A 22,582-nucleotide genomic window follows, 5' to 3' on the forward strand; every position below is an offset into this window, starting at 1 on the left:
CACTAGCTCTGAAATATTGCAATACCCTTTGTTGATTACCACAGCCTGCCTACAACTTTATAGATTGTCCCTTTATTAAGCTCTTCTCAAATTACCCATTTTGAGTGTTCTGCTTATTTTTTGTTGAGATTCCATCTGATAAACCCTGTAAACACAATTGCCTCTCGCCTTTGTGGAGAAATTTACTGTATAAAATTGCCACTTTAAGCAGTGTGGAAACTCCAAAGATTAAAAAATAAAAGCCAAAAACCACGTTTCTGCCTTCTCAGATAGTCCTTCTCACACTATCTGTGATAAAGGGCTAGTTTTTATATTATTATTACCGTTACCTTCAGTCTGTCACAGACTGATATTTTGGTAAGATACAGTAAAAATAAATTACTGGAAAAAGGAAATTAAGAAGGTATGCAAATTAAAGCCCAATTGTTATTATTATATTAATCAATAAGACAAAATTTTAAACATCTACAATCAACTTCTCAAATTATCTAGTCACAGACCAATATCATTTATTGGCACTGGTCTGCTGGCTACCATTTGAATTGCAGCTCATAGGGTTATAGAAACAGGTTAATAGAATATGAAATGTCTCTTTGGTAAATCCTTGGACTCTTTTTCTCTCCTTTACTACCTTTAAGAGACAACATTAATCACTTCTTATCTTGGGCTCCAACAAAGGCCAAAATAAGGAATGTTCAACTTATTAATACAGCATGAATTACATCATTTCACAATAGTTAAAACCTACCAAGGAAACACTCCTCCTTTCCCCTGTCAAAAAACTACAAATCCTAAAAAAAAAAGAAAGAAAAAAAAAACTGTAGTCTTTTATCCACTGTACTTGCTAAGAATCTTATCATTTAACAAGCACTCAATCAATGTTTCTTAATATTAACAAATGCACAAATAGAATTGGCTTGGATATTATACATCAGATGCACGTGCAAAGACATAAACTCACCCCCTACTTCCAGTACCTGTTCTCACTTAAGAGCCAATAATGGGACAGCTTTATTTTCAAGCACACATCCACACACATGCAGTCACACATATATGGTTGAGGGATTGGTTTCCTGAATTTCTGGCTTCAGACACTCCCTGCCTGTATCAACTACGGGCCATGGCAGGAACCAGATGGCACATTCAAATTTGAGGGGAGTTTAATAAACAAACGGCTTACAATAGTGTTGGCTGGGGGTAAGGAAATCAGAGTGGATAAAGCTCTATCCTGGGAAGTGACAAGGAGGTGCCATTATGATACCTGGGCCTTAAGAGGTAAGGGGAGGGAGCAGTCCCTGGAGCCTGGAACTGAGAGGACTGTGTGGCCAGGGCCACCCAAACCATGACCTGTCTTTTAGAATGGCAGCTAATCTGTGACAATCCTGCAGAGAGAGAACTGGGGGACAAGATCCTCCAACTCACACTTCTTCTTCTCTCCAAACTTTCCTGTTGAGACTTCCCATTGGCCAAAGACAAGCAAGGCCAGAAGGCAATGGCGGCCTTTCAGGGCAGACAGCAGGGTGGAAAAGGTGGGGAGCCAAAGGCATGGGACACATGGCACCTCAGGATTCTTGTTTTTTCCCTATCTGCCAATGTCCCCACAGCTCTCTCACACAAATGCCTTTCTCATCCCTCAACCTGACAACTACTCTGATCTGAGGAATACATCACGAATGAGACCAGATGCCCATATCAACCTCTTCAGGGAATGAAGACCTAGAGGAAAAGTGCAGCTGAATCTGGAACTGCAATTGTCCAGAAACACGATCAGAAATGAAATAAATGCTGCTATTACACCTAAAATAATTAACACTAAATCTCTAACTTTATCAAATATACAGAGAGCGTTCAAGCTTCAAACTTGTTGAGTGTAATTTAACAACTTACATTTGCTCATGTGCTTTATAATACTCAAATTCCGTCCTCCCTGGCTCACAGCATGTGACGTGAGAATGGAGTTAATAATTTGGGGCAGTTCTTTTCTTTTCTTTCTTTTTTTTTTTTTTTTTTTGAGACGGAGTCTCGCTTGGTCGCCCAGGCTGGAGTGCAGTGGCGCCATCTCTGCTCACTGCAAACTCCGCCTCCCGGGTTCACACCATTCTCCTGCCTCAGCCTCCTGAGTAGCTGGGACTACAGGTGCCTGCCACCATGCCCGGCTAATTTTTTGTAATTTTTTTTTCAGTAGAGACGGGGTTTCACCGTGTTAGCCAGGATGGTCTCGATGTCCTGACCTCGTGATCCACCCACAGTGCTGGGATTACAGGAGTGAGACACCGCGCCAGGCCTGGGGCAGTTCTTTCCAATATGTATTCGGTGACATTAAACTCCAGAGTTATTACAGTCTGAGTTGTTTCTTTATTGCCAGAAGCCGGAAACTCTGCCCTGAAGTCAGAAATGCCCCAATGGAGTCGGAGCTGCCAAAATCCAGAGTTCAGACCCAAGACAACTCCCCATCCAAGAACCTAGGGGTGCTGAGCCAGAATCGCCCCCACCAAATTGAGCGAGAATAGCCCAAGCCATCTTCTCTCTCCAGAGACAAGCTGCTTAAGCAAATCCCTCATCCCATTCAGGGAGACACAGCCCCAGTCGTTACTCCCAAACCCTGAACCAGCAAACTTCTGCCGTCATCCAGAGATGCACTTTCCAAGACTGACCCTAAGACTCGACCCAAGGTGGCACAGCGCAAGTCGCTGTCACGAAACGTGAAGATGCACGTTTTGTCAAACCCAGGGCTGCTCCCCAAACCCAGCCCAAGCGCTTTCCATCCCATCCCGGGTAGGTAGGGGCCGCTGAACTTCCCCAGCCTACCCCATCCACGAGGCCATATCATTGGTCACTAGTCCCCTCTTCCACTCCTCCTACTTCAGTCCACAGGGACGGGTCAAAGCTGCACATCCTACACCCCTACTCCTGGCTACACTTCCGAGAGGGGCGCGGTCCCGGCGGAACTCACCCCAGCATCCCAAACAATGTCGCCCGCAGCTAGCGTCTGGTACCACGGCGCATGCGCAAGGAGGCCTATGGACTACAATCCCCAGAAAGCCCTGAGTGCAGCCGTGGCCATTCGCAAGGCTACCAGGGTGATGGTAGCCTTTGACTTCCGTGCATTTGGAAGTCCTTTGACTCCCGTGCATTCATCTAAAATAATGACAACCATAATAACGATAAAGTACTGAAATGTTAAATAAATCACTATCAACGACGAAAAGAAAAAGTTTCAATATTTTACTACTTGGAAATGAGCACTTTACCATTTTAGTGAAGACTTTTATATGTTCTTATTTTATAGGCATGTCTTTTAATGTTAAAACCACGAAATTTTTCAATTAAAATTCACTTAAATATTTCCATCCCCGCCCACCATCATGTTTTGCTTCTGTTGATGAAGACTCCGCATAATCTACACTTGCGATATAACATAGCCCTGTAATTTGTTTCCTAGTCTCAGAAGAAGCAGAATGAATTAACAACCATTGTCTGAATCCTTAACAGCGGAATTACAGGAGTACTCATTACAACATAACAAGAAAACGCGGGAAGTTTTCAGATTCTTTTTGAAAATTTCCCCTTGTTTGGACTTGGGCTTTATTTTACTTTATGTTATTGCATTTAAGATTTAAGATCATTAAAAAGTCAGGAAATAACAGGTGCTGGAGAGGATGTGGAGAAATAGGAACACTTTTACACTGTTGGTGGGACTGTAAACTAGTTCAACCATTGTGGAAGTCAGTGTGGAGTTTCCTCAGGGATCTAGAACTGGAAATACCATTTGACCCAGCCATCCAATTACTGGGTATATACCCAAAGGATTATAAATCATGCTGCTATAAAGACACATGCACACGTATGTTTATTGTGGCACTATTCACAATAGCAAAGACTTGGAACCAACTCCAATGTCCAACAATGATAGATTGGATTAAGAAAACGTGGCACATATGCACCATGGAATACTATGCAGCCACAATAAATGATGAGTTCATGTCTTTTTTAGGGACATGGATAAAGCTGGAAACCATCATTCTCAGCAAACTATAGCAAGGACAAAAAACCAAACACCGCATGTTCTCACTCATAGGTGGGAATTGAACAATGAGAACACATGGACACAGGAAGGGGAACATCACACACTGGGATCTGTTGTGGGGTGGGGGGAGGGGGGAGGGATAGTATTAGGAGATATACTTAATGCTAAATGCGTGCAGCACACCAAGATGGCACATGTATACATATGTAACAAACTTGCACGTTTTGCACATGTACCCTACAACTTAAAGTATAATAATAATAAAATTAAAAAACATTTAGGATTTCTATTAAAGAAAATTTTGTGTACCCTAATGGGGTAAGAAAATTGAATAAGAATTCTATTAGAGACTCACAGTTTTAGCCTGCAGGAAAGCCCTGATAATGGGTAAGAACAATCTCTCTCCTAGGAATGGTCGCCTGGTAATGCTGGCAGAGGCTCTGCTTGGAATATCTGGCTGGCATTCCGTTTTCCACGCACCCTCAAGCTGTAGGGGTCATGAGGCAGTTCCAGTCCTAGAATAGACAGGGAAGTGAAGACCCCCACCCCTAGGCAATGGGCAGGAAATGGTTGAATAATATCCAACTATAGCTTGACATTGCAACTTAGGGCACATAAAGGGACAGTGCAATTCTTTTGGCTTATCTCTGTCTTTTGATGTTTACATGTTTGATGTTCTTATATATTGCTCTAAGTTGAAGGATTACTTGATTTAATTTGACATACTTGAATTTTAAAAAACGAGTTCAGGAACATTTTTATTTTTGACCTAATACAAGGTTAATTTTTGTGACATCTGTGTCTCTTGGAAAACAATGTGTGTTCTCTATCAGAGGGATATGCATACATTTATATTTTCACCAGACTTGTTAATTGTTTCTATTTAAATTTCCTGCGTGCTTATTTGTGATTACTTAGATTTTTTCATTATGCATCTGTCAATGATTGAGAAGTTCATGTCAAAAAGGCTCCCAGGCTGGGCGTGGTGGCTTAAGCCTGTAATCCTAGTACTTTGGGAGGCCGAAGAGGGCAGATCACGTTGTGAGGCGTTCAAGACTAGCCTGGCCAGGATGGTGAAACCCCGTCTCTACTAAAACTACAAAAATTAGCCAGGCATGGTGGCAAGCACATGTAGTCTCAGCTACTTGGGAGGCTGAGACATGATAATCGCTTGAACCCGGGAGGTGGAGGTTTCAGTGAGCCAAGATCATGCCACTGCACTCCAGCCTGGGCGACAGAGCGAGACTCTGTCTCAAAAAAAAAAAAAAGAAAGAAAGAAAGAAAAAGAAAAAGAAAAAAATGTCTATAATGGTAAATTTGTCATTTTCCTCTCTATAGCATTAGCTTTATTTATTTATTTATTTATGTTTTTGAGACTGAGTCTCGCCCTGTTGCCCAGGCTGGAGTGCAGTGGCACCATCTCAACTCACTGCAAGCTCCACCTCCCAGGTTCACGCCATTCTCCTTCCTCAGCCTCCCGAGTAGCTGGGACTACAGGTGCCCGCCACCACGTCTGGCTAATTTTTTTTGTATTTTTAGTAGAGACAGGGTTTCACCGTGTTAGTCAGGATGGTCTCCACCTCCTGACCTTGTGATCTGCCCGCCTCGGCCTCTCAAAGTGCTGGGATTACAGTCATGAGCCACCGTGCCCAGCCTACTTCTTTTTTCAAAAGTCGTGTTATTAGGTACACAAGGGGCTTTACTTTTTAAAAGTGTTATTAGGTATGGAAGTGGTCTGTTCCTTATCTGAAACACTTGGGACCAGAAGTGTTTCAGATTTTTTATTTTTTTTCAGATTTTGCAATATTTGCGTATGCATAATGAGATATCTTGAGGATGAGACCCAAGTCTAAACGCAAAATTCATTTCTGTTTCCTATACAACTTATACACTTACCCTGAAATTAATTTTATAGAATTATATGATTAATTTTGTTCACAAGGTTTGTATACAATGTTTGGTGTGCATTGAACCATCAGAAGCAAAGATTGCCTTCATCAGATGACCAAAGAAAAATCAATTAATGAAAAGACGAGAAAGAAAGCAAATATTTCAGGTGTGGAAATTTCCTCTTGTGGTGTCATGTTCACATTCCAAAAGTTTCAGATTGTGGAACATTTTGGATTTTAAAATTTAGAGATGCTGAACCTGTAAGTTTCACAATGGTCATATCTTCTTGATGGACCAAAAATTTCATTAACATTTTAAGTACTTTGTATTTTCATCTTGAGTTTACTTTTCAGTGCCAACTGTACCTGCTTTCTTTTCATTAGATTTCATCTAGTATTTATTTTTTCACTTTGTCCTAAAATTAGCATTTTTTACCTTGTTATTTATATACTCTTTATTATTATAGTTATTTTTAAATGTTACTTTTACCTAATCTAAGAGCTTGTCTTTAGTCTGAAAATACACACTTAAATGGGTGTGTTAGGAACAAAAGAGACAGTGCTTGTATAATTGATCTAGGAGCTCCTCCTAATTCCCAACTACAGAACAGTGACTCTGGCCTGCAATTCTAGTTGATCAAGCAGCTGAGGTGGGAGGATGGCTTGAGCATGGAAGGTTCAGGGTGCAGTGGGCTATGATGGTGCCACTGTTCTCCAGCTTGGGTGACAGCATGAGATTTTATGTCTAAAAAAAGAAAACGAAAATGAAAGAGTAGAACAGTGACCCTCAAAGAGGAAGGAAATAGCCTCCCAAAGACTCTTTTGAATTGTGTGAGTGATCTTTGCTTGCTCCAGTGACTGGGGTATGAGTTTAGTATGAAGAGGTAAGGAATGCTAAACATATTGCATCTGTAAATTAATTCTCTCAACAAAGAAGTCATCCATTCAAAACACCCAACAGTAACCCCTTGAAAATCAGTGCTCTAAAGGAAATAAAATGAACAATAACAACCTCAATCAAATAAAAGGAGGTAAAGAAATGATTGAATCAATAAAGAGAAAGTCAGACTGCTGCTGTTTGCTGATGATATGATCATATACCTAGAAAACCCTAAAGACTCCTTCAAAAAGCTTCTAGAACTCAAAAATGAATTCAGCAAAGTTTCATGATACAAAATTAATGTACACAAATCATAAATCTGCTGTACACCAACAGCAACCAAGCTAAGAATGAAATCAAGAACTCAATCCCTTTTACAATAGCTGCAAAAAAAAAAATACTTAGGAATATTTCTAACCAAGGAGGTGAAAGACCTCTACAAGGAAAACAATAAAACACTGTTGAAAGAAATCATAGATGACACAAACAAATGGAAACACATCCCATGTTCATGAATGGGTAAATCAACATTGTAAAAATGACCATACTGCCAAAAGCTGTTTACAAATTCAATGCAAGTTCCATCAAAATACCAACATCATTGTTCCCAGAACTAGAAAAGACAATTCTAAAATTCATATGGAACCAAAGAAAAGCCCACAGAGCCAAAGCAAGACTAAGCAAAAAGAACAAATCTGGAGGCATCACATTACCTGACTTCAAACTATACCATAAGGCTATAGTCACCTGAACAGCATGGTACTGGCATAAAAATAGGCACAAAGACCAATGGAACAGAACACAGAACCAAGAAATAAATTCAAATACTTGAAGCCAACTGATATTTGACAAAACAAACAAAAACATAAAGTAAGGAAAGACCCCCTATTCAGGCCAGGCACGGTGGGTCACGCCTGTAATCTCAGCACTTTGGGAGGCCAAGGCGGGTAGATCACAAGGTCAGGAGATGGAGACCATCTGGGCTAACATGGTGAAACCCTGTCTCTACTAAAAATACAAAAAAATTAGACTGGCGTGGTGGCGAGTGACTGTAGTGCCGGCTACTCGGGAGGCTGAGGCAGGAGAATGAATTGAACCAAGGAGGCGGAGCATGCAGTGAGCAGAGATCCCGCCACTGCACTCCAGCCTGGGTGACAGAGCGAGACTCCGTCTCAAAAAAAAAAAAACAATTGTTGCTGGTGTAATTGGCAAGCCACATGTAGAAGAATGTGAATGGATCCTCATCTCTCACCTTATACAAAAATCAACTCAAGATGGATCAAAAACTTAAAACTTGAAACCATAAAAATTCTAGAAGATGACATCAGAAAAACCCTTCAAAACATTAGCTTAGGCAAAGGCTTGATGACCAAAAACCTAAAAGCAAATTCAATAGAAAAAATGATAAATAGGCGAGACTTAATCTAAGTAAAAAGTTTCTGCACAGCAAAAGAAACACTGAGCAGATTAAACTGGCAATCCACAAAGGGGGAGAAAATCTTCACAATCTATACTTCTGAAAAAGGATGAATATCCAGAATCTAGAAGGAACTCAAACAAATCAGCAAGAAAAATATGAAGAATCCCATCAAAAAATGGACGAAGGACATGAATAGACAATTCTACAAAGAAGATATACAAATAGCCGACAAACAAGAAAACATGCTCAACATCACGAATGATCAGGGAAATGCAAATCAGAAACACAATGCAATACCACCTTTCAGCTGCAAGAATGGCCATAATAAAAAATTTAAAAAATAATAGATGTTGGTGGAGATGTGCTGAAAAGAGAACACTTTTACATTTCTGCTGGGAATGTAAACTACTGCAACCACTATGGAAAACAGTGTGGTAATTCCTTAAAGAACTAAAAGTAGAACTACCATTTGATTCAACAATCCCACTACTGTGTATCTACCCAGAGGAAAAGAAGTCATTATATGAAAAAGATAGTTGCACAAACGTTTATAGCAACATAATATGATGTTTTATAAATATAAGTGATAAAATTCCTCAATTAAAAGTTTATTAGAGTTCATCAGTGTGGATATCATCTCTCCAAATTAAAAAAATATTTTCTGTTCGTTGCTTTGGTTTTTGTTTGTTTGTTTTGCTGCATGGTCTTGCTCTTTTGCTTACTGCAGCCTCAACTTCCTGGGCATGAGTAATCCTCTCACCTCAGTGACCCAGGTAATTGGAACTACAGGTGTGCACCACCATGCCTAACTGATTTTTAAAAATTTTCTTATAGAGTCTCACTGTGTTGCCTAGGGTGGTCTGAAACATCTGTGTTCAAACAATCCTCCCACCTTGGACTGAAAAAATGTTGACATTACAGGCACAAGCCGTCATGTCTGGCCAGAAATGTTTTTTTCTTATTTTTTCTTATTTTTTTTTTTTTTTGAGACAGAGTGTCTTGCTCTTTTGCCCAGGCTGGGGTGCAATGGCACGATCTTGGCTCACTGCAAGCTCCAACTCCCAGGATCATGTCATTCTTCTGTCTCAGCCTCCAGAGTAGCTGGGACTACAGGTGCCTGCCAACACGCCCGGCTAATGTTTTTTTTTTATTTTTAGTAGAGATGGGTTTTCACCATGTTAGCCTGGATGGTCTCGATCTCCTGACCTCGTGATCCACCCGCCCTCTCCTCCCAAAGTGCTGCGATTACAGGTGTGAGCCACCAGGCCTGGCCCAGAAAAATGTTTTTAATAAGCTTTCTTCCTTTCTTCCCCTCTCATCTCCCATATTTATGTCTTCTAGAATCTTAACACTAAATTTTCTTTTTTCCTCACATATTAACAATTATTTAGATTTAACCTTAAGATTTACTGTGTATTCTTGCTTGTTGTACATACTGTACATCTTCCTCTAACTTGAATTTATTTATTTTTCTGGACAGTATTCTTAAGATTTTTCAGACAGTCTGAAGTTGGTAAGTTCCTTGCGTCCTTTTGTCTTATGTCTTCATTCTTCCCTCACAGCAAATGTTGGCTTGCCTGGGCATATAATACTTAGTCACAAGTTACAGTTCTTCATAACTTTGAAACATTAGCTCTCTCTCTTTTAGTTTTTATTACTGATGAATACTATGATACCAAATTAATTCTTCAATCTCTAATAGGTTATATTTGGGTTTTACTTTTTTTCTTGAGACATTTAGGATTTTTTTCTTTATCAGCTGAAATTTTACCATAATTTAATTTGATGAGGTTTTTGCTTCTTCCTGTTAAACACTCAGCAGGATATTTCAATAAGAATCTCAAATCTCTCCTTCAGGTCTGGGATATTTTATTTTATTTTATTTTTTTTGAGGTTTTCCTCCCCATTATTGTATATTCCCTCCCTTTGTGATACTCTTATTATCCATATGTTGGTTCCTTCTTTCATGTCTCCTAATATCCATCATATACCCATCATATATCCTATTGTGCCATCTTCTTGCATTACTCTCTGGAATAATCCCTTGCCTAATCTTCCAGCTCACTAATTTGCACCTTCAGCAATATGCATCCATTATTATGCCCATCAATTCATATTTTTGTTTAAAATTCTGAAATAAAATTATTGTCAACTTAGACCCAGTAATAGTTATGCAAACTATAAATTGCCTAAATGGAAAAATACTGGGATTCAGAAAATGTACTTCCTATGTACTCTTTATGTACTCTTAAGTGCAGGAGAAGTAACCCTCATGCTGTTACTTGATTACGTGCTACAGCAAATGAGGTAATAATTTAAGAAAGAGGAAGACTTAGCATCTAGGGAGTGGGAAATTCAACCCCGGATTTTTTTGCTGGATCACAGCGAAAGGAAGTCCCAGGAGACTGAACCAGACTGTAATCAGGCCAAGATGGTAATCAGCCCTCAAGGAAGGATAAAGATGGGGGGATCCAGGAAGGGGGAATCTGGAAAAAGGAGACTCCATACATTATAGAGCATATTTGAAACACTGAAAACTTGGAGAAATAATAACTATATATAATGTACCAAAAAAGCATTTAGAAACACCAGGAAGACAAAAACTGTATGAGTGGTAGTAGAATCATAACCTCCCACATGGCTTTATAGTGGATAATATTAATATAATTTATATTAATGCATATTAATATAATTATACTAATTGGTACAATGCTGCATTATACTAATGGAGACAATCATCCGCACTAGTGATACAAGTGGTGTCATGTGCTATTGGTAGGTCAAGTAAGATGAGAGATGCTGAAAAGTGACTGCTGGATTTGGCGATGTAATCTTAACTAGAACAGCTGTGGGGAAACGTGTGTGCCAGACAAGATGATGTGGAGGTTGTAGGAAGCATGAATGGAGTGAGTTTTAAAAGAATTGGAGGAGAGAAACTGAGGCAGTGTCTCTTGACAACTTGTGGTCAAGAACAGAAGTGAAAGGAGAGAGGGTAGCTAGGAAGGCTAATGGAATCAAATACCATTCCATTCCTACCAAGACTGGAGATGTTAACCAAGTTCCTAAGTTGATGGAAATGCACTGAAAGAGAGTGATGCTTGTGATGCTGGAGAATTGAAGGGATAGCAGCAGGAACAGAGTACTTGACTAGGCAAGAAGAGATGGGATCTTGGGCACAAGCTGAGGGGATTACAGTTAGAATCAGGCACAGTCCAGCCATGGTGACATGAAGGCATAAGAGGATTCAGTGAAAGAAATTTGCTAGATTTCATGGTAGAAGGTGGCATACTTTTCCTGAATGATTTTATTTTCTCAGTGAAAGGAGAAGCAAGGTCATGAGCTAGAAGGGAAGAGGGAGGAAGAGGACAGGGAGAGATGTTTGGGAAGAGATGTAAAAGTGGGAAATGGTCATTCTGGTAAATGGGAGGCTGAATAGTCCAGAGAAATAGAGTAGGATTGCCTGGAAGCAGTGAGCACTGGCTCATTGTTCATGGCCTGAAATTTAGAGGAAGACCAGGTAGCACAATTGTGTGTTTTTTCCTCCAGCCACTGCTCAGGTAAGTTTGTGACACATTTTCTTGCTGTTGTTGTTTATTTTGATTTTTTGAGACAGAGTTTTGCTCTTGTTGCCCACGCTGGAGTGCAATGATGCGATCTCGGCTCACTGCAAGATCTGCCTCCTGGGTTCAAGCGATTCTCCTGTCTCAGCCTCCTGAGGAGCTGGGATTACAGGTTCCCACCACCATGCCTCGCTAATTTTTGTATTTTTAGTAGAGATGGGATTTCACCATGTTGGCCAGGCTGTTCTTGAACTCCTGATCTCAGGAGATCTACCCACCTCAGCCTTCAGAAGTGCTGGGATTACAGGCGTGAGCCACCATGCCCAACAAGTTTGTGATAAAAATTTGCATTTAATAAGGATAAGAGTTTGGCCACAAGAACAAGAGTGATAATGGAATGAGAACTCAGGATATATAAAAGGTTGTGGTTATAATGCACTATGGATTGGGTATGGAGGAAAAAATGGGAACATGAAATATGTGATAAAGTCATAGAAATTCATGGGCTTATGAATTGAAGTTTCCCTCAGGACAAGGTATTGCTGGAGTTGGGATACTAGAGGGAAGGATGCATAAACTTCAGGGATGGGGTTGCAGATAGATCATGGAAACTGAGGTTTTGATTTTTTTTAAAATAAGGACTAGTGAATGGCCATGGAGGAGGATGAATGCAATAGGATGAAGAACATCATTTGCCTTCCAAAAGTGACAGAGACATTGACATAAAATGAAAAGATACAAAGGTTTTGAAATACAAAATTCTGTAAATATTCATGTATACATAATTTTTTATCACAAAGACCAGAAAAAAATGCATGGCTTTTGTTGTGGGTTGAATCGTGTGCCCTCCCATCCCAAAAATATGTTCAAGTCCTGACACCCAGCACCTATGAACATGACTTTATTGACCAACAGGATCTTTGCAGATATAATCAAGTTAAGATGAGACCACATTAGCTTAGGGTGGACCTTAATGCAATGATTTCTGTCCTAAAAAACAGAAGAAACTTTGGACACAGACACACCCAGAGGGAAAACTGCCATGTTAGGGTGGAGGCAAAAACTGGAGTGATACAAGCCAGGGGATGCCAAAGATTGCTGGAAACTGAGGCTAGGAGGAGACAAGGAAGAATTCTTCTCTAGAGCTTTTAGGGAGAGCATGGCCCTGCTGACACCTTGATTTCAGATTTCTATTCTCCAGAACTGTGAGAGAATTAATCTCTGTTGTTTGAAGCCACCCAGTTTCTGGTACTTTGTTACAGCAGCCTGAGGAAACTAATATAGTTTTCAAACATGCATTAAAAAGCACTGAGAAAGTAAAATGAAGAACAAAATATAGACGACATATGACAGCTCAAGAATTATTTTCTGTGGGAGATTGCAGAAGTGACCAAATCCTTCACTCTTGACAATGTGACATTGTAGCCCCTTATTTCTTCAAGAGCTGAAGTCTATTCCCCCATTCCTTGAATGCTGGCATTGTGACTTGTTTTATCTGACAGAATGCACACCTCTGTTCAGTCTCTTGGACCATTGTGACTGCTATGACTTCGTGAGCATGTGACCTGCTGGAGAATAAGACAAAGTGGGGCAGAGTTCCAAGTTGAGGGTCCCACCCCACCTCAGGACCCAGCTGCTGCAGTTGACAACGATGCGTGAGTTCTATTTTATGCAGTGTTAACTTAGAAGTTGACTCAGCTGCATGCTTGAGCCTGGCTGAGGCACACTCAAACTACTGATTTATAGAATCATGAGTTAAACACATGGTAGGTTTTGTTTTGTTTTGTTTGTTTGTTTGTTTTTGAGACAAGGGATCTCCTGTCTCAGCCTCCTAAGAGGCTGGGATTACAGGTGCATGGCACCATATGCAGCTAATTTTTGTATTTTTTCTAGAGACAGGGTTTTGCCATGTTTCCAAGACCGGTCTCGAACTCCACTGCCTAAGCTTCCCAAACTGCTGGGATTAAAGGCCTGAGCCAACTCGCCTGGGTCAAATGGTAGTTTTTGAATGCAATAGATAACATTTGTCCCAGAACAGAAACCATGTAGGTCACTTTCATTGATCATAATGCAATTAAATTCACAAAAGGACATAAAGAGTGTTCTGTAAGTTATTTATTCACCTCAAGATTGAAAGGAACCCGAGGACACTCTTTAAATGCAGGCTTGGATTAAAGAGGAAATCAAAATAATAGTCACATACTATTTGAAAATAAATAAAAACAAAAGAAGTACATATCCAAAACAGTGGAAAATAGCTTAAAATCATACTCGGAGGAAAACTTGTAACATTGGTTAAACTTATGAAACACAAGAGTGAAAATAAATTAACTTAACTTCCATTTCAAGAAAGTGGTAATAACAGTGGTAGCTGATATGCATTGAGGGTTTGTGTGTTCTAAGTCTTTCATGTGTATTACTTCATTTAATTCTCATGTCACGCCATAAAATGGGCACTTATATATTGCTATGTTATGGATGAGGACACTGAGGTACAGAGAACAGCATGTCTAGTAAAAGGCAGACCAATTACTAAACAATCAAGTACAACAAACTGAGAGGAAGTTTCCAGAGCTCAAGCTTTTTTTTTTTTTTTTTTTTTGACAGAGTTTTGATCTTTTTGCCCAGGCTGGAGTGCAATGGCACTATCTCAGCTCACTGGAACTTTTGCCTCCTGGGTTCAAGCGATTCTCCTTTCTCAGCCTCCCAATTAGCTGTGATTATAGGCATGAGCCACCATGCCCCGCTAATTTTTTGATGTTAGTAGAGATGGGGTTTCACCAAGGTCGTCAAGCTGGTCTTGAACTCCTGACCTCATGTGATCCACCTGCCTCGGCCTCCCAAAGTGCTGGGATTAGAGGCATGAACCACTGCGCCTGGCCCCATGCTCTTAACACTGAACTATCTATGTCTCAGATATACAGATGCAAAACAAAACCAGAGAAAGTGGAAAGCAGATAATACAGAAGAAACAGAGGTGAAATGAAGAATATAATACTCAGGGAATATGTAGAGAATGCAAATATATTTAACAAGCAGTATAAATGCTAAATAAAACAACAACCTCAGAAGAAACCTAAGGTTCATAGCCAAATAGGAATTCCATTCTGAATGCTCTAAGAGAGAAATAACACAAACCTACAATGAGGTGATTATTAGAATAAACTTTTCCAGAGAGCAGAATGTGTTAGGAGCTTCTTAACTTATTACATTACTTCCACAAATCCTCGTATAATCTTGATAACCAAATTATACCCTAAAAGAGCAACAACAAAAACAACAATAACAACAAAAAAACAAAAAAGCCAGAAAACTAAAGGAAAATGTCTCAATGAATAGAACTGCAAAATTTTATGAAAGGCAGCAAACAAAATCCATCAACATATTAAAATTATTACAGTACAACAGTAATGCATGGAAATTCATCATTACTTCATTTAGCAATATAATTCATCTTATTAAGAAATATTACTTTCTAAAACATATCACCATGAAAACAAATGTCAATCAACAGGTTAAAACTAAATTTCTTGTTAATACATATAACAGAAGAAAAAAGATCAAAACCTAGAAAAAAATACACACAAAGAGTTCATAAATAAGATGAATACCTAAACAGAAAGAAACAAGGAGAAAATAGCAAGGGGAATACAAAGGAATAAGCTTATAAGAGGATGAAGAGGCAGGGAGAGATGGCTCACACCTGCAATCCCAGCACTTTGGAAGGCCAAGGCAGGAGGATAGCTTGAGCCCAGGAATTTGAGACAAGCCTGGGCAACATAGTGAGACCTCAACTCTACAAAAAATTTAAAAGAAAGTTATCAGGTGCAGTGGTGCACACCTGTAGTTCTAGTTACTCAAGAGACTGAGGATCGCCTGAGGCTCTAATTGTACCATTGCAGTCAAGCCTGGGAGACAGGGTGAGATCCTGTCTCAAAAAATAAGAGGATGGCCAATATCTCCTACCTGGAAAAATTAACATAATGTAATGCCATAACTGTTCACCTGATGGAAAAAGACTAAAAGGATTAATAACAGCCAGGTTTTTTTGTTTGTTTGTTTTTGTTTTGAGATGGAGTCTTGCTCTGTCACCCAGGCTGGAGGGCAGTGGCATGTGATCTTGGCTCACTGCAACTTCAACCTCCCAGGTTGAGGTAATTCTACTGCCTCAGTCTCCCAAGTAGCTGGGATGACAGGCGTCCACCACTTAAGCAAAAACAAACACACAAACCCCAAACTCTATTCCTAACTGTACACAAATATATGTGTAAATATATAGAAACCGATCTGAAACAACTAAGGTGAAATTGTTAATAACGGTGATTTTGGGAGGAAAATGAAAGTAACAAGATAGAGGAGGTTGATATAGCAATAGGGACTTTCATTTTAACTTAAAAAAATAAAACATAAGCAAATATTATTTTAAACATGCATGTAATTTGCATTAGCAAAAAGAGAAATGAAGTCCCAGAAATATGCCGACATTTAAGAAAACCCTAGTGATGTGAAGTCATTATCCTCAGCAAACTAATCCAGGAACAGAAAACCAAACACCACGTTCTCACTTACTGTGGGAGCTGAAAAATGAGAACACATAGACACAGGAAGGGGAACAACACACATTGAGGCCTGTCATGGGGTGGGGTTGGGGGAGGGAGAGCATTAAGAAAAATAGCTCATGCATGCTGGGCTTAATCCCTAGGTGATGGGTTGACAGGTGCAGCAAACCACCATGGCACACGTTTACCTATGTAACAAATCTGCACATCCTGCCCATATACCCCAGAACTTAAAAATAAAACAAAACAAAAACAAAACGCTAGCGGTAAAATAAAGTCTCAAAATGAAAAAGTGACAGACCAATTTTTGGTTCAAATAATGGTTTTCAACCCAGGTGTCATAAAGTAAAGACAAAGAATTTGATTACATATTGCAATTAAGACATACAGCAAATGACTAGAAAAATTATTCTCAACACATATGACGGTTAGTAGCTAATTTCCTTAAGAGGAAATGGTCACAAAACAATGAAGGGGGGAAAATGAACACATGAAAAATGGATGAACAGCTAGGCCTTGTGGTGTGTGCCTGGGGTCCCAGCTACTCAAGAGGCTGTTGCAGGGGAATTGTTTGAGCCCAGGGATTGGAGGCTGTAGTGAGCTGCGATTGGACCACTGCAGTTCAGCGTGGATGACACAGCAAGACCTTGTCTCTAATTTTTTTTTTTTTTTTTTTTTGAAACGGAGTCTAGCTTTGTAGCCAGGCTGGAGTGCAATGGCGCCATCTCGGCTCCCTCCAACCTCTGCCTACCGGGTTCAAGCGATTCTTCTGCCTCAGCCACTTGAGTAGCTGGGACTACAGGCGCCAGCCACCACGCAGGTAATTTTTGAATTTTTAGTAGAGACGGGGTTTCTCAATGTTGGCCAGGATGGTCTCGATGTCTTCACCTCGAGATCCGCCCGTCTCGGCCTCCCAAAGTGCTGGGATTGTAGGTGTGAGCCAGTGAGCCTGGCATAAAAAATTTTTTTCATTAAAAATTAAGTAATTAAAAAGTGGGTGAAAGACATGACAAGACAGTGAAAAGAAAAATGACAAAAAGACATCAACTATGATCACCTTGATTGTTAGCAATAAAATGAAAACCAACATCCTTTTTATATATCAAAGATTAAACATTTTTATTGTAAATCAAGTGAACCTCAATAGTGTGAGAAAATAGACCCGTTTACATTTTAGGCTGAGTGAAAAAAAACAAAAACTGTATTTCCTCCACTCTCATATCACAACAATTAACAAAGAAGATTTCTGTGTCAACAGGTCTGGGGATTTCTCTCGGTCAGTCAAGCACACAATGCATTCTGCTCTCGACATCAGTTGGGTGTCTTCTAATTCAATTATGAGGCTATCTACCTGGATATAGCGTTAGATTCCACAGGGCTAGGTTCCAAAAGACTGGCCTTCCACTCTAATACCAATGGCAAGTCCTAGGTTGTTTTACCTGTGCTTCTGACCAACAGGCTATAAATCAGGTTTCCACCACTCCTGATTTAGCTGAATTAATTTCCTCGAACAGCCCACAGCAAGCAGGAAAACACTTACATTTACCATTTTATTATAGCGGATATTGGAAAAAATTCAGAAAATGATTCATAGGGCTCGGCATGGGGGGAGGGGAACACTACATTCAAGGAAGTTTTACCTAGAAACTCTCTAAAGCCAGTCGTTTTCAGTTTTTATGGAGACTTCATTATACAGGCATCATGAGTTAAACCACAGGCTATTGGTGCTCAACTCACCATGAGGCTCTCAACCCTCCCTGGAAATTGGGATTGAGGCATTGACATTCTCAGTCTGAGTAAAAGAATTTACACAAACTGAATTTTAAAACAAATTAATATAACTGAAAACTTAATTAGATGATTGAATTATCAGGAGCCACATCTTGATATTCCTAACCCAAGCACACTCATCCAATGAATGCTCCACCCAACTGGCCCCGGAGTCTCTACGGGGTCCCAGAGTAGACGAATGTTTACACAATGTATATCTCCAATTTTTCTTCAAAGTCTTTTCACTTACAAGGGTAATTCTTAAGCTGCCATGCATCAGGGTTAGGGGGAGGACTTGTTACCACACAGACCTGTGGATCTCTGGGGTTTGAGGGTTGCAAGGATGCTTCTGGTCTCAAAACCACAATGCGAGAACCACAGAACCACTAGATGGTTTTCAGTGTTTCAGTGCATTTAATTCATAATGTAGTTGACCATCAAAGCTTGTAAATTCCTAGATTGTCCCAAATGTGTCACAAGACATCAAATCAAGAGAGCAGTTTCCTACTAGGTGTAGCCTGGGAAAGTGGGGATGACTCATGGAAAGGAGGAGTGAAGCTCCGCCCTTTCCGCTACCAGGCTGCGCCCGAGGCTATTTAAACCCACCCTGGCGGGCCTGTACTCAGATCTTCGCAGAGTGGAGCAGGGGCCGGAGCGTTTTGCCGGCTCTGCGTGGAGTTGGAGCTTACAGCGTCTTGCAACTTGGAAGCGGATTCAGAGGACAGGACAGAACACTTGGGTAAGTGTATCTCTGTCTGTCTGTCTGTCTGTCTGTCTCATTGGTTGGTTTATTTCCATTTTCTTGAGGAGCACATACCTCACAACACACACACACACACACACACACACACACACACAAACACACACACACACTCCTTCATTCTGCGGGTTAGAGAATTGGTAGGAGTCCCTGGGAGCTACAGGTTTCCTAATCATGTCTGCACCTAAGAACAGTAGGGTCTTGTCTGGTTCTTCTTATGAACGGTCCCCCAGCCCGGACTCCCCAAGATCCTCTACCAGCTTCTCCCTCTCCCCTCCCAGAAACTCAGACTTAAGAGGAAGCTCCACACCAGGGTTCCGGAGCTACCATTCACCAACCTCTAGGGCTTCACCACACTCACCTCTGTCATCACCAGAATCCCACAAGCTCCCATTTCCCTTTCCTCACCGTGATGGGCAATCAATGAAGCCTTTGGGCTCTCCCATGTCCTCCTCTGGGGATTCTTTAGAGTCACCAAGTTCATCAATAATATACCACATGTTCTTACTGCCATCACCCAGCAGCTCATCCCCAGCTCTCGGGGACTCTCCAGTGTCTCCCACCTACTCTCCAAACAACCGCAGATTTCAGCTGGACTCAGCCCCACACACCCAGAAATCACCGACAAACTCACGAGCCTCACTGTGCTCCTCCTCTATGTCTTTCATCTCTTCACCCCCAGGCCTCAAGGACTCTCCCGTGTCTCCCACTTACTCTCCAGCCATCCCCAGGTTTCTGCGGGAGTCAGCCCCATGCATGCAGGAGTCCCCCAGAGACTCACAGGTCTCGACAGATTATGAGAGGTCCCCCAGCCCTGACTCCCCAAGATTCATGCCCGCCTCACCTAGCTTCTCCCTCTACCCTCCCAGAAACTCAGACCCAAGGGGCAGCTCCTCACCAGGCATGTGGAAGTATTCTACATCAACCCGCAGGGCTTCACCACTCTTACATCCATCATCAACAGAATTTCACAGCTTTACATTTCCCTTTCCTAACCAATTAGGACAATCACTCATGTCATTGTGCTCTCCCGTGTCCTCCTCTGGAGATTCTTCACAGTCACCTCATTCATCAATAATATACCATATGTTCTTACTGCCATTATCCAGCAGCTCACCCCCAGCCATCACTGACTCTCCTGTCTGTCCCAGCTACTCTCCAACTACGCCCAGATTTCAGCGGGAGTCGGTCTCCCACACACCAGAAACAAGTACAAACCCAGAGAACTCAGTGAGATCCTCGCCTGTCTCTCTCACGTCTTCACCCCCAGCCCTTACAGACTCTCCTGTCTGTGCCTGCTACTCTCCAACCACGCCCACATTTCAGAGGGAGTCAGTTCCAGGAACCCAGGGATCACCACCAAGCTCACCACTTTCACTGAGTTACTCCCCAGTCTCTAGCACGTGTTTATCCCCAACCCTCAGGGACTCTCCTGTCTGTCCCAGCTACTCTCCAACCATGCACACATTTCAGTGGGAGTCAGTTGCAGACACCCAGAAATCACCACCAAACTCACCAATTTCACTCAATTACCCTCCAGTCTCTCTCATGTCTTCACCATCCCTCAGGAGCTCTCCTGTCTGTCCCAACTACTCTCCAACCACACCCACATTTCAGTTGGAGTCAGTTACAGGCACCCCGAAACACCACCAAACTCACCAATTTCACTCAATTACTCCCCAGTCCCTCTCATGTCTTCACCCCCAGACCTCAGGGACTCTCCTGTGTGCCCCGCTACTCTCCAACCACGCCCAGATTTCAGCGGGAGTCAGTTCCAGGCACCCAGGGATCACCTACAAACTCACCAGTTTCACTGAGTTACTCCCCAGTCTCTCTCATGTATTCACCCCCAGTCCCCTGGGACTCTCCTGTCTGTCCCAGCTGCTCTCCTGCCACGCCCAGATTCCAGCGGGAGTCAGCCTCCTACACTCCGGAGTCACCTAGAGACTCACAGACCTCACTGACATCCTCCCTGGTCTCTCTCAGGTCTTTGCCCTCAGCCCACAGGGACTCTTGTGTCTCTTTCAGCTACTCTCAAAACTTCTCTAGATTGCAGCTGGAGTCACTTCCAGGCAACCAGGACACACCACCAAACTCACCAATTTCACTGACTTACTCCCCAGTCTCGCTCATGTTGTCACCCCCAGCCCTCAGGGACTCTTCTGTCTCTCTCAGCTACTCTCCAACCATCTCCCGATTTCACCTGGAGTCAGCTTCCCACACCCAGGAACCACCTACAAACTCACGGACCTTACTGCAACCCTCCCCCATTTCTTTCACCTCGTCACACCCAGCCTTCAGGGACTCCCCTGTGTCTCCCAGCTTCTTTCCAGCCTTCCCCAGATTTCTGCTGCAGTCAGCCCAAGGCACGCAGGAGAACCCTAGACACTCACAGGCCTCACGAGACTATATCCCTATGACCTGTATCTGTACAGGGATGGCTCCCACGTGTCCCTCAGTGAACCCAAACACATCTCCACTTACACTCAGACACTCCCAGGGCCTGACAGCTACTCCCCGTTATTGTCCTTCAGTTTGAGGCCCTGGCCAATCTACTAGCAAACTTGATGCAGTTACCTGGCCGTTTCTCCACATTTCCGGTGCGGGCCCCACACCCAGCCGCAGAAGAGCCTCTCCTGCATTGCATCCTCACACACAAGGCTGTCCATCTACTTGCTACTCTCACACTCTTGCCAGCGGAAGAGGCCCCTCTATTGGCCGATATCACCACCCAGGCTATCCTCACCCCACAGCTGTGCAGCGGGACCCTCCTGCTGGCCCAAGTGGCTGCCAGAGCCCATGCTGACACGAAACTCCAGCATGTTGGCGTCCCTGCGGGCGACACTACCGGTGACATGGCTAGCATGACCCTCCTCCCTGGCAGTGACACTGTTGATGTGAGCCCCAGTTTCAGATCTGTCATTTGTATTTAAGACCATTTTCCCTTTTCTCTCTCTCTTCCATTCACAGGGCTTTTCATTCTTTCTGTTTCTGCCTCTGTTGCAGATATTTACTCACCTTTTTCTCTTTCACTATGTCTGCTGTGGTCTCGATGAGAGTGTGCCACATAAGATTCCCCCATTAAAGGTCATGAATTGAGTGGCTTTTACTATATTTGTGGTTGTGCACCTTCAATTTTAATTCGCAATCCATTTTAGAACATTTTATCACCCCCGACCAGAGAAAAACCCTGTAAACATTAGTCACTCCTCATTCTCTCTCAAACCCTCTCCCTGACCCTCAGCCCTAGGTAACAACTACATAGAGCGATGAACCCCATATCCATAGATTTCCATATTATGGGCAGTTCATATAAACACAATTGCACAATATGTGAGCTTTTGTGACTGACTTTGCACTTAGCACAATATTTTCAAGATTCATCCACATTGTAGCCCTACTCACAGTGGGAAAACATTTTTTTTTTTTTTGGTTTTAGTAACACCGGGTGTTTTCTCCTTCCTTCCGTCTGTCCTTCCTTCCTTCTTTCCTTCCTTCCTTCCTTCCTTCCTCCTATTTCTCTCTTACTCCTTCTGCCCTCTCTCTTTCTTATGCCTTAGGTGCATCCTACTTTCTGCGGTTTTTTTTTGGGAAATCCTCGACAGTTGCCAGAAAATTGTGTTATTGTTATTATTTACCACTATCTCTCTTTCATGAATCTCCATCAATTGTAAACATCTATTGTTTTTTTCCCATGTCACTAAGTATATTTTAATT

General features: G+C 41.8%; 1 protein-coding gene across 1 annotated transcript in view; it reads right to left on the minus strand.

The window, feature by feature from the left end:
- The window catches only part of LOC129027747 (zinc finger protein 285-like), a 39,472-nt gene that overhangs the window by 12,474 nt on the left and 4,416 nt on the right, over nucleotides 1–22,582 (minus strand). The window contains 2 exon segments of the mRNA XM_063659615.1: nucleotides 2,954–3,025; nucleotides 14,992–15,032. Coding sequence (XP_063515685.1) covers nucleotides 2,954–3,025; nucleotides 14,992–15,032 — 113 coding nt within the window.

The sequence above is a fragment of the Pongo pygmaeus genome, chromosome 22 (genome assembly GCF_028885625.2).
Source record: "Pongo pygmaeus isolate AG05252 chromosome 22, NHGRI_mPonPyg2-v2.0_pri, whole genome shotgun sequence".
NCBI classification, from domain to species: Eukaryota; Metazoa; Chordata; class Mammalia; order Primates; family Hominidae; genus Pongo; species Pongo pygmaeus.